The sequence below is a fragment of the Macrobrachium nipponense genome, chromosome 36 (genome assembly GCF_015104395.2).
Source record: "Macrobrachium nipponense isolate FS-2020 chromosome 36, ASM1510439v2, whole genome shotgun sequence".
NCBI lineage: Eukaryota > Metazoa > Arthropoda > Malacostraca > Decapoda > Palaemonidae > Macrobrachium > Macrobrachium nipponense.
Window position 1 is genome coordinate 39,910,091 of NC_087220.1, and position 12,500 is coordinate 39,922,590.

Below are 12,500 nucleotides of genomic sequence, written 5' to 3' on the forward strand. Positions count from 1 at the left end.
CACACACACACATATATATATATATATATATATATATATATACATATATATATATATATGTGAGTTGTGTGTGTGTGTATATACATGCATATAACACATACAAGCACGCACACACCCTTTACCTGATACCTGTAACGGTGTAACCTCACTTTATATATTGTAATATATATATAATATGATATATATATAACTATATTATAATTACATATATATAGTATTTATATTTATATTAATATTATATATATTGTTGGTATTTTGGTTATGTTTGGTTTTTTGGTGTGTTATATAACTGAATCACGAAAATATGGAACGTGCTGAATATATAAATAATGACAAAAAACTTTCCTGTCCTTTACTTAGCAGACAAGAAGTCGAAAGGCCTTGCTGAACTTCATCGGTTCTCTCTCTTCGTTTATTTGTCTTTAATATATATATATATATATATATATATATATATATATATATATATATATATATATATATATACACACACACACGTCCTTTACTTAACACCTGTAACCTTCCTTCGTAATCCTAACTCTCCTTTACCACACCGTTCATATCCCAGGCGCACTTCACAGCTAAACTGGAGCTTCAAAGTCTTACTAGGCCTATCCTTTCAAATACCCTCATCGTTACGTGGTTGCAGAAAATAAACAGCTTCGTTAAACTTTTTTTAAATTTAGTAGCATATTATTTGTATTCTGGCTGTTCGCTGAAAAGGGACTTCTTTCCATTCAGTTTTACTCGTGAGGTTTGGTTTGGTCTTTCATTTCTTTAGACGTATGGGCTTTCCTGTTAGTGGAATCTTGCTCTTAAAAATGATTTTAATATGTTTTTGCGGTAGATTGTTGTCTGGCTTCTACCTGCCTCCTGTATACAAATTCCATGCCCCTTTTGGGATTAATGATGAAGGCAGCCATATTGTAGATTATTTGGAGGCATAGGATGCATTAAAGTAAGGGGCACTATGTTGAAAAGTCAGAACATCTTTCTCCTGAGATGCTTTGTGAATGAGAGTGGACCAAGGTATACGTAGTATGTGCAATATAACGACAACAATAATAGTATAACATTAATCAAAACAAAAATAATAATAATAATAAGGCAATCCCTCTATTTAAATAAAGACACTACAGGCTGCTATAGATTTCTTTTATAATACAATTATTTACAAATTCTAGGACGATTCACGCCTAGAGTTGGTAAATAATAGCATCCCATAAGAAATTTACCGCGGTTATTAATGTTTTCCTTTAGATTATAAGGATCGTGTTATTACTGTTATTTTTCTTGTTTTTTTTTTAACTTATGTTGTACTGCTGTTGGTGTTGTTATATTGCACATACTGCATTATCTGCCAACAACAGCCATACTGTACTCACATCGTGACCCAATTTCTTATCCTACAACTTTGCACCTACATATTCCAGTCATTCTTTGGCTTCTGATACCATCCCACTCATAAAGGTAGACATAAAGAGTCGTAGAGGCCGGGCACACCTTTGTCTCAGCTCCATTTTTTGCCAAATCAGTCACTATCCTGCCTACAAATTCTAATACATGGTTTGCACCCATTATTAAAACTATTGATTTCTGCAAACAAATCATCTTCCTTACCGTGCACCCTCAGCACCTTCCACATATCTTCCTCTCAATTAGTTTCGACGTCCATGTAAGGTGCGGAAAGTACCGTTCCTTGAGTTTCAAACCTTTCTTATGACTATTTGATTAAAAAACACTTGAGATGCATACCCTCTTCCTTTTCTCAACACGCGTTGTTCTTCGCCTATCAATAATTGTATTATTTGTCGTTCTGTTTAAACCCTGAAATCCATAATATATATATTATATAATATATATATATATATATATATATATAGTATATATATATATATATTATATATATATATATGATATATAAATTGTAAATGTTCGTTTGTTCAAAATCTTAAATCTCCGAAAGTTCTTCACCGATTGCTTTGAAATTTTGACACAACATTGCATTCGAATATGCGCATGTTTTTGTAATGGGGTTTCATCCTACTTCCACACCCCCACTCCGAAGGGGTTGGGGGTGAGAAGGGATTCCCTGAAACAGAGCTGGTTCTGCCCATGAACCAGTGCTGGTTCTGCCCGTACACAAATTTATCATAAATAATTGAGAAGGGGTTGACAGAGAGAGAATGAGAGGGAGAGGAAGTGAGAGAGAGAGAGTAGAGGGGGTGTTAGGGAGAAGAAAGACGAAAAAAGACAAGGAGGGTTAGAGAGACAGACAGACAGACAGACAGACAGACAGAGACAGAGAAGAGCAGGTGTTTGGGAGGTGAGAGAGAGAGAGAGAGAGAGAGAGAGAGAGAGAGAGAGAGAGAGTTGGTATTGGTGAGAAGAAAGAAGGAAAGAGACAGTGATTGTTTGGAGAGAAAGAAAGAGACAGGTAAGCAGAAAGGAAGCGAGAGGAAAGGAAGGAAGAGGAGGAGAGAGTAAAGGGGTTGTTAGGTAGGCCAAAGATGGTAAAAGTAAGAGAGAGAGAGAGAGAGAGAGAGAGAGACTGAGAAGAGCAGTTGTTTGGGAGGAGAGAGAGAGAGACAGACAGACAGAGAGAGAGAGAGAGAGAGAGTTGGTATTGGTGAGAAGAAAGAGGGAAAGAGTCAGTGATGGTTGGAGAGAGAATGAGAAAGTAAGAGAAAGGCGCTTTCTCTTTTCTGTCTTTTCCAATTAACCAGACTGAGCCACAGCAACGCGTGGCTGGTTACAGCTAGTATATATATATATATATAGATATTTATATTATATATATATAATATATATATATATAGATATATATAGTTTGTGGTGTGTGTGTGTGTGTGTGTGTGTGTGTATGTATATATATATAATGTATGCATGTATATGTGAGTGGTTTCCTCCTAACTGAAATGGACGCTCATATCGTTAATTTACTCCCTCAGCCGAATCCTCTTCCCAGAAGACGACCCAGACCTGCCCGACGGTTTCTACAATGGCGCTCCAGAGTACATCATGAATGGCGACTGGGTTAGATTGTACCATCTCCATAGCAACAGCCTCCTCTCCTGCGCCAAGAACAAATCCCTGATCACCAGGAAGCATAACTTGGTGTACGGAATGCCCTATGTGAGTTTTATTTCACTTTTATTCATAGGTGCATTATCTAGCCTGGACGTGAAGAAAATATTTTGTGAGCCTGTGAAAACAGGAGTAGTGAAGAGAATTCCGAATCTTGATAATCAAGGAGGAACGCAGTCACTGAACTGTGTAACCCGTTGGTGTTTTGAGAAAGGGCAAAGGACATAATCTGTATTATATATATAAAAGGCAATTTTCGTCTGTCTGTTCATTATGCACGCCCAGACTACGAAAGCTAAGGCTACCAAAGGCTACCAAATTTTTACCATAGACACCCCTCGCCCCCAGGAAGATTTTAGTCAAAATCCGAAATGCGAGGGCCGTTTCTAAGGTGGCCTAAACCGCTTTTTCATCTCCCTCATTTTTTACAACTTTCAGAGTTGACAGCAAACTCTTCTGATTTCTCACAACTTCTTTGACTCGGTACAAATAATGTAATAAACTCTACGAATTATTCAAACCTTTGGCTCGACAGGGTCCCAAGTAACTACTTCTTCTGAAAGTGACTGTATAATCCGCCCTGTAGGGGTTGTCATTAGGGGCGGCATGCCCCTTTTTATCCCGAGCAACGCCGGTTACAGCAGCTGGTTTATGTTTATAAATGCTTGAAGGATGTTTACGCAAATACGAGAGGCTTTCATATTCAAGGCCAGTGACCATTGTATATTGTTTCTATCTAAAGAAATCCCTTTTGTTTATTCTTTTAAGCAATATGGTGAGAATATAACAAAGAGAAGCGTATCTAATGGTTTTAACTAATGGTAAATAGACAAATATTATTGCTGTACAAGTAACAAACTATAATGGAACTGAGGTCTTATTGGAAAATTGTTTATTCAGTATTAAAATGCTGAATTGTAATCCTATATGAAAGAAAAAATAAATTCAAGCTCATAATTCATAAAATTAATGTTCATGTCAATTATTGTTGGAAATTGAAGGAACTTATACTTTATAGTTTTCAGACATAATGAAATTAGTTATATTAATATTAATATTATTTTTAGAATCTGACAGATCCAGATGAAGCTGCTAATCTAACCTCCCAGTATGAAAATAACGAAGAAGCTCGACCTCCGAATGACAAGGTAAGCTCTCTCTCTCTCTCTCTCTCTCTCTCTCTCTCTCTCTCTCTCTCTCTCTCTCTCTTCAGCAAGTAATATTTTAAATCTTCAAGCGAAAGCGATGTATAACATTCAGCCGCGGGAATGTTATTCATACAGTGCAGCCTCGTTCATCTTGAATGGGAGAGCCATGCATCATTCATTTGTCGTCATTCGGTTGTACCAGGGACGAGGATTTCGGAAATAATAGTAAGCGATCCAGAAAGTATCGGAATATTTAGGATCCCGACTTTTGTGGAGCTTCGCTTCTCAAAAATCTTTGTGGCTGTGCTGTGTTGCAGTTTTTTGTAGTTTCAAGGAATTTATACTATTATTATTTGCATGTGTTTCGTAGTTCTTTCGTGGTTATCACGTCGAACTTTGCATATGCATGCAAAACCACGTAAATGTATTCTTGTTAGCTCTGTTATAAAAGAATACAAATACGCCACACACATGCACACATCTATATATATGTGTGTGTGCGCGCATGTGTATATGTATATATGCGTACGTGTGTGCATGCACTGAATTTCTGTACACATGTAATCTTACTCTCAACAGAGAAAATGAGCACGAATGAGTTTCATACGTATATTAAACTTCATCACTGCAAAGATAATCATTCACTTGAAAACGGCATTAAAATAGTAAAGCTCTGTTATATGAAAGGGTCAGTTATGTATAAAAGTGTCACTCACCGTATAATTACACACGCAGACGACTGAAGAAAGAAGTGTGTTAGAAGGGAGTTGCAGAAAGACAGACAGACAGACAGTCAGACAGAGACGGAAAGGGAGGACGGATTTCGTATTCTGTGTGAATACCTCATCAGGGCCACAGTGATCCAGATGAGGTATTTAGTGAGAATGCTTAATCTATCGATCCCCCAACCATCTCTCTCTCTCTCTCTCTCTCTCTCTCTCTCTCTCTCTCTCTCTCAAGCTGAATAGCTCTAGAATTTTAGCTCCAGGCGTCTTACTTTCACTGATACTGACACGAAAACATACACACACATAAATATATATAAATAATATTATGTGTAGTACCGTATATATATATATATATATATATATATATATATATATATATATATATATATATATATATATATATATCACACACACACACACACATATATATATATTTGTGTAGTACCTTAGTATATATTATATATATACAATTAATATATATATATATCTATATATATATATATATATATATATATCATTATTTATATATATATATTATGGGGATACAATCCACAAAGAAGTAAATTCCTCTTGTAGTTTAAAATATATATTTCTGTAAAGGATTAAAGCTTTCGACCATCAACTGTGGTCTTGTTCACTAAAGTGACACTTTAGTGAACAAGACCACAGTGATGGTCGAAAGCTTTAATCCTTTACAAGAAATATATATTTTAAACTACAAGAGGAATTTACTTCATTGTGGATTGTATCCCCATTTACTTAGAGGTACGACATAGTACCTGGATTCTGCATATATATATATATATATATATATATATATATATATATATATATATATATATATATATACATATAGTTGCTTCAGATACATTGCCAAGCTTTTTTGACATTTTAATTTCTCTGGGCTGAACTTGGACTTGAAGGGCACTGGGAGAGTCTCTGTTCATACCAGCGATCTCAAAAACTATGGATTAGACACTATAATATGCATAAATTTTTAAATTTTATTTTTTACCCCTTCTTATCAGGGCTGAACTTGGACTTAAAGGGCACTGGGAGTGTCACTATTCATCTCAGTGACCTCAATAGCTATGGATTAGATATATCTGTCCTTTTTGGTTATTTTTACATGTCACCCCATTCCCATCCTTTTCCACCCCCCTCCCTATCAAGCTGAACTTGGACTTGAAGAACATTGGAATTGTCACTATTCATCTCAACGACCTCAAAAGCTATGTATGAGACATAATATCTGTAGTTTTTGGTTACTTTTTGATGTCACCACCTTCCCACCGCCTCTTCACTCCCTTTCTATCAGTGCTAAACTTGGAGAACATTGGAATTGTCACTATTCATCTTAACAACCTTGAAAACTCTAAATCAGATACTAATATCTGTCGTTTTCAGTTATTTTTACACGTCATTCCCTTCCCACCCCTTCTCTCCCTCCCTTCCTGTTGGGGCTGAACTAAAGATTATACACTAATGTCTGTCATTTTCTATTATTTTTATATGTCACCCCATTCTCACCACTCTTACTATTGGGGCTAAACTTTGACTTAAAGGGCATCGGATGTGTCACCATTCATCTCAATGGCATCAAAAACTATGGATTAGACACTAATATCTGTCATTTTCTGTTTTTGTACATGTCACCCCGTTCCCACTCCTTCTCCCTCCTCCCCCTTCCCTACCAGGCGCTAAACAAGGAATTAAAGGGCATTAAGAGCATTTCTGTTCACCTCTGTGGCTTTGAAAACTTTGGATGATCAGACACTAATATCTGTCATTTTCGGTTATATTTACGTCACCCCCCTTTCCCACCCCTTCTCAACCCCCTTCTTATCGGGGCTGAACTTGGGCTTAAAGGGCATCAGTAGGGTCACTATTCATCTCAGTGACCTCAAAAACTATGGCTTAGACACTATTATCTGTCATTTTAGGTTATTTTTTACATGTCATCCCATTCCCACCCCTTTCTACCCCCCTCCCTATTGGGCTGAACTTGGAATTCAAGTGCCTTGGGAGTGTCACTATTCATCTCAGCGACCTCAAAAACTATGGATTAGACACTAATATCTGTTGTTTTCAGTTATTTATATTTTCACCCATTTCCACCCGCTCCCCACACCCCCCTTTGGTGCCAGTGATGTCTTACTCTCACAGTACTCTTTCCCTGATGCTACGTTATATGTATACCAAGTTTGGTTGAAATTGCTCAGTGCATGTAAAAGTGAATGTAGCGCAAACACACACATGCACACACACACACACACACACACACACATATATATATATATATATATATATATATATATATATATATATATATATATATATATATATATATATATAGATGTTTTTGTCTTTATAATATTAAAAACTTCAAGAAGGTATCCGACCAGTACTACCCAGTAAATGTAAAGGTTACCATATTGCGAATGTTATGATCTAGCATTTTAAGCAGTGAAATAGTTTTGTAGGAAATCTCTTCCTGCTGTTGCAGGAAATTGCACAAGCCCTGAGTGACAGAGAGCTATCCAATTATTGAAAATGGTACCTCATGCTGCTGAACCAGTTGCTGCCTTGGGAGGGCTTTTAACTATGCCCTGGGGATGGTGATTGTATTATTTTAGGGCAGAGACAAGCGCATTTTACTCTTCTTGCTTACTTATATTTTATTGCGTTTATTTCGTTTATGGTAATACCTGATTCGACTTTGGTTATTGTTTGCTCTTAATTTTGTATCGGGTTTTTCCATCTTGATGAAAATAATAGTGATATGGATGATGATAATTATTATAATTGTTATTTATAACGCGGCCTTCCTCCATGCGCTTTATAAATATGTATATAATATATATATATATATATATATATATATTATATATATAATATATATAATTATAAATATATATATATATATAAGCTTATATAATATAATACTATATAAATAATATATTATATAATATATAGATAATATAATATATATATAATGTGTGTGTGTGATACACAATATAATGTATAAAAATACTACACTATATATTATATCTATCGATATATATATACTATGATATATATATATATATGTGTGTGTGTGTGTGTGTGTGTGCGTGTATATATATATATATATATATATATATCTATATATATATATATATTATATATATATATATAATTTAGAATTTCAGTGCAAACTTTCAACATTATAAGTAAAATTCTGCTAACCAAAGTCAGTACTTTGAACAACATCTGATGAAGGGCATACTTTTCTTCTTAATAGAACTAAAAATAACATTTTCAATTAATTCATCTTGTATATATACCTATGTATGCAATGACATTTATAGAAGAAAAGTTCCAGTTTTGGGAAAAAAGACTCCCTCCCCATACCCTTATTAAGGACTGGATATGGTGGAATAAGTGATGAAGAAGTTAGTTTAGGGGAAAATATGGACGAGAGGTGTTTTGATGTGGTTAGGTCAAGTGGAAAGAGTGAAGGATGATAAACCGCTGAAAAGATTGTTTCGTTCTCATTATCAGAGGTGTTGGAGTGGAAGCCCTTTACTTCCGTGGAGGGGAGAGTACGTCCTACATAGGAGTGGATGCTGGAGTGTTGTTTGGGCTTTGAGCCTTTTGTGTGTGAATGAAGTGGTTAATGTTGTGGAAATTTTTTTTTATGGAAATGGTTGATACATAAGTTAAGTATGAATGGGGTACTCACAATCATTTCGAGCCATCTCATAGTAGAGGAAACTACTTAAGGTCAAGTTTATATATATATACATATATATATATATATATATATATATATATATATATATATATATATATATATATATATTTATATATATATTATATATATATATGCATGTATATATAGTATGTATATGCATACTTGCATATTTTTGTTTTTGTTTATATTGCATCATAATGCAGCTATTTACATTATTTTGGCTAACATAAGATACTTTCTAATCACAATATCAAAATGCGAGTGAGAGTAACATCACTAAGAAACGACCGCTTGCGTATAGGTACAATTTCTCTTTCAATATCTTATGTTCATTTACTAATTCTTCGCAGGGGCTTCGGTCAGCATGAGATATCCTGCGGTGGTAATCTCATGGACCGGTACACTGACTGGATGGTCGAGCAGCAAATGAATCCTTATTGTAAGTTAAAAGTGATTTCTGTTATATTATGCATATATATATATATATATATATATATATATATATATATATATAGGACTACATGTAGAAGTTACGTTTACCTGTATACGTACATATACAATACCTTCGTTACATTTTCCCAAGGGGAAATCTCTCTCTCTCTCTCTCTCTCTCTCTCTCTCTCTCTCTCTCTCTCTCTCTCTCTCTCTCATCACGGTCTCTTTCTCTGTCCCTTTCTCAAGCACTCTCAAGTGGTTCTTCTTTCAGTGCCCAACAAAACGTTCGAACGTTTCGAGACGACCTTCCTTTCCCGCTTCCTGGAGACCCATCGAGTGATGACGTGGGTCAACTCTCGCCTGAAGCCAGAGGGAAGCGACATCTACCAGTCCCACAGGCCTTGGATGTGGCCTATCTGCGTCAAGGTGCGGCATTTTAAAATGTCTTTCCTACATTTTGTATAAGAATGATACAGTCTATGGTAGGAGTTTGACTGAGAATGTAAGGTAGGTGACAGAAAGATTAATTGATAGGAGAATTAGAGTCTTGGTCTAGGCAAAGACGAGGTTGTATACATCAGGGCTTTGTTATGATACTTCTGTCTTAGAAGGTTGGAATTCAAGGGGAAACTCTTTATGAGACACAATTAGACGCAAAACATTTTATGATATTACTGATATAAAACCAGTATAGAAAGTATTGAGAATGTATGAATTTAGAAGGTAAGTTCGAGTGAAGAGATGTTAGATTACATAGACGGTTTTACGTTTCCATGGTTGTTTAATATCTTTATAAATGGAGTTATGTAAAATAGAAAAAAGCACGTTTAGAAGCAAAGTTGTAAATAGAGTGGAATGGTTGTTTACAGATGAAAAAATATTGACCCGGGGCAGTGAAGATAAAACACAGAAACTAGTGAACGTCCTTGCTAGCGGAGAAAGTTTTGGATCTTTCCTAGATAGGGACCCCAAGGGTTTTTTGGGGTCGTTATTTAGAACTAATATTTCTCGGGGGTCATTGTCTGTATGATATTTACAGTCTTGTTCATGTTTCCTAGGTAATCCCCAACCGGCTCGTACTAAACACCCCGCAAAGGTAGATGCATACCGAGTTAAATCCATAAGGGGTCACTATCTAGGAAAAAAACCAAAGTGTCAACTGTTAACAGTGTGAGGTTATGAAGGTATATGGAAACCGTAAACATGGAGCAATAACTTACAAATATGAGGGGAACAAGGAAGGCAACTGGTTGTGTGCAAGAGATTACAAACAGACTAGAGTATTAGTGGAAACAACTTGCAGTTATGGAAGTAAGGTGTGGATGCTGAATTTGAAAGAAAGTAAGTGCTGAAGCATTCGAGATGGTTACTTGTGTAGTATTCGTGGTCTAAGAATTGGAATGGTGAGATATGTGGAGATACGTAGAAAAGTGATAATAAGATTAGCTTGGGTAAAAGGATTGATCACAAGGTTTTGAGATGGTTCGAGAGTGTGGAAAGACACTAGGTTGGTGGAGAGAATGTGGAGTCTAGAAATGTTAAGAGCAAGGAAGACCTCAAATGCTCGAGATCGATGGTTCTCAACCTTTTTTTGGCCCATGCACCCTTTCACACCAAAAGGTGCATTCCAAATAATATGCAACAAAATACTACCACAAACACGCAAGATAGCGGAGAGAAAGCTCAGCTTGACCTCTCAGTATTGTGGACCGATGCACACTGCGTTTTGTGTGATCCTAGTGCCAGCTTGAGCCTGCCAATCTGTTGTCACAGTTCCCGCCCTCTTGAAACTCATAAATTCCTCTCTGGGGGGAGGGGGAATTCCCTCCTGGTTGAGAACCGCTATCCCTATGAGAGTTGTTAATCAGGTCATTGGTCTGGATGAACTATTTTATATATAATAATAATAATAATGGTTGTGAACCACTGCCCTAGATAGACAGTGTGGAAGACGGGCCGATAGAGTGTGCGCAAGATAGAGGTGAATGGTGTAGCCTGTGATGAGTCTTCTTATAGTTGTATGAAGCTGTTAATAGTGGGGATCATTACCTTTGCAGGGAATTCATCCTTGAATCAGCTGATAAAATATAAATGCGAAAATGACCATTGTCCTTTTTCTTTCGAGAGCCACTCCCAGTTTGAGGAAATGGCCTAAAGCTGAAAAAATGAATGTATGTCATAGATTTGCCTGTTTGTATGTCGCACCTACAATATTGTGTTTGTGCTGTTATAAACATTATTACTCCTTATCATTTCTTACTGTTTTTGTATAATTGTGGAATGATGAAAAACAAAGCATTGTTAAGAATCTTCCATTTGGGATTGGCCTTGTGCCACGAGGCCAGTTCAGTCTAGCAACAGCAACTCTTAGACCTCTCCCATTAAATATTAAAGAGAGAGAGAGTGCTGTTTGATGCAGAGAAAGACACTCTTCCTAATTTATGCAAAATTGGATAATTGACTTGTTAGCATAACCCCGCTTGACCCTTGGAGAGGTTTGAAAGGCATTTCAGTGACTGTTTGGTTGATGTCTGACGCATGATGATACTTTTTTGTTTCTTTTTGTCAAATACGACTCGATGCTTAGACTCGAAGAAGACAGAAAGAAGAACGGTAAACAGGGAGGGCGGGCACCAATATAAACCTGCCTCTTACAGAATGGGAGGGAACCCGAGCTAGGAATAACAGAAGACGAGGGAAAAGTCCAAAGTAGGCTTATTGGTGATATTATATAATTTTTATTGAAGAGTCACAGTTCGTGTCTTTGTTCTACAGTCCCTTTCCTTTATAACGCTACCGTGTGAAATTCAATGAAAGGCAAATGAAAGTGCAAATGACAGGGTTGAAGAATAAGCTAAGTGGTATCGTCATTTTAGCCCTTGTTTGCATGACTCTTATCTAAATGTAGTATGTGATAGTGTGTGTGTGTGTGTGTATGTAAATTTAATTTGGTATTTTGTCTGCCCAACATCAGGCTAAAAAGCTGAATAATAAAGGACATGTATATCAAAATAGCTTAGCAAAGTAAATATCGACTTTTTTTACGCACAAAGATAGGAATGTACGACAACAGACATATGGCAATAGTCAGTTATTAGATTGCTATTTGAGGAACAGCTGGACGAGCGTTATATCGTTGTTTAGTTCTGGTATCAAACTCTTAATACAGAGACTGCACTGAGGAGGTCCAGTTTTTACTCGGATTTTGAAGTCTTGGTGTGTGACTTTATGGACTTAGAAATAAAATAGCCTCAACATTATTCAGTAACGGAACTTTGGTAATAGATTGTGCTAACATGAGTCGGTTGCTGAATTTGACTCTTAATGGGCCTAGCCTAGCTCGATCTAGTAAATGAAATTTGAAAG

The 12,500-nt window shown here is 36.2% G+C and overlaps 1 protein-coding gene across 1 annotated transcript in view; it reads left to right on the forward strand.

Annotated features, from left to right (window-relative positions):
• The window catches only part of LOC135203414 (protein O-mannosyl-transferase 2-like), a 57,311-nt gene that overhangs the window by 29,390 nt on the left and 15,421 nt on the right, over positions 1-12,500 (forward strand). The window contains exons 12-16 of the mRNA XM_064233142.1: positions 2,952-3,135; positions 4,155-4,235; positions 7,056-7,165; positions 9,050-9,138; positions 9,406-9,560. Of these exons, the coding sequence (XP_064089212.1) occupies positions 2,952-3,135; positions 4,155-4,235; positions 7,056-7,165; positions 9,050-9,138; positions 9,406-9,560 (619 nt within the window). The remainder of the gene's footprint in view (positions 1-2,951; positions 3,136-4,154; positions 4,236-7,055; positions 7,166-9,049; positions 9,139-9,405; positions 9,561-12,500) is intronic.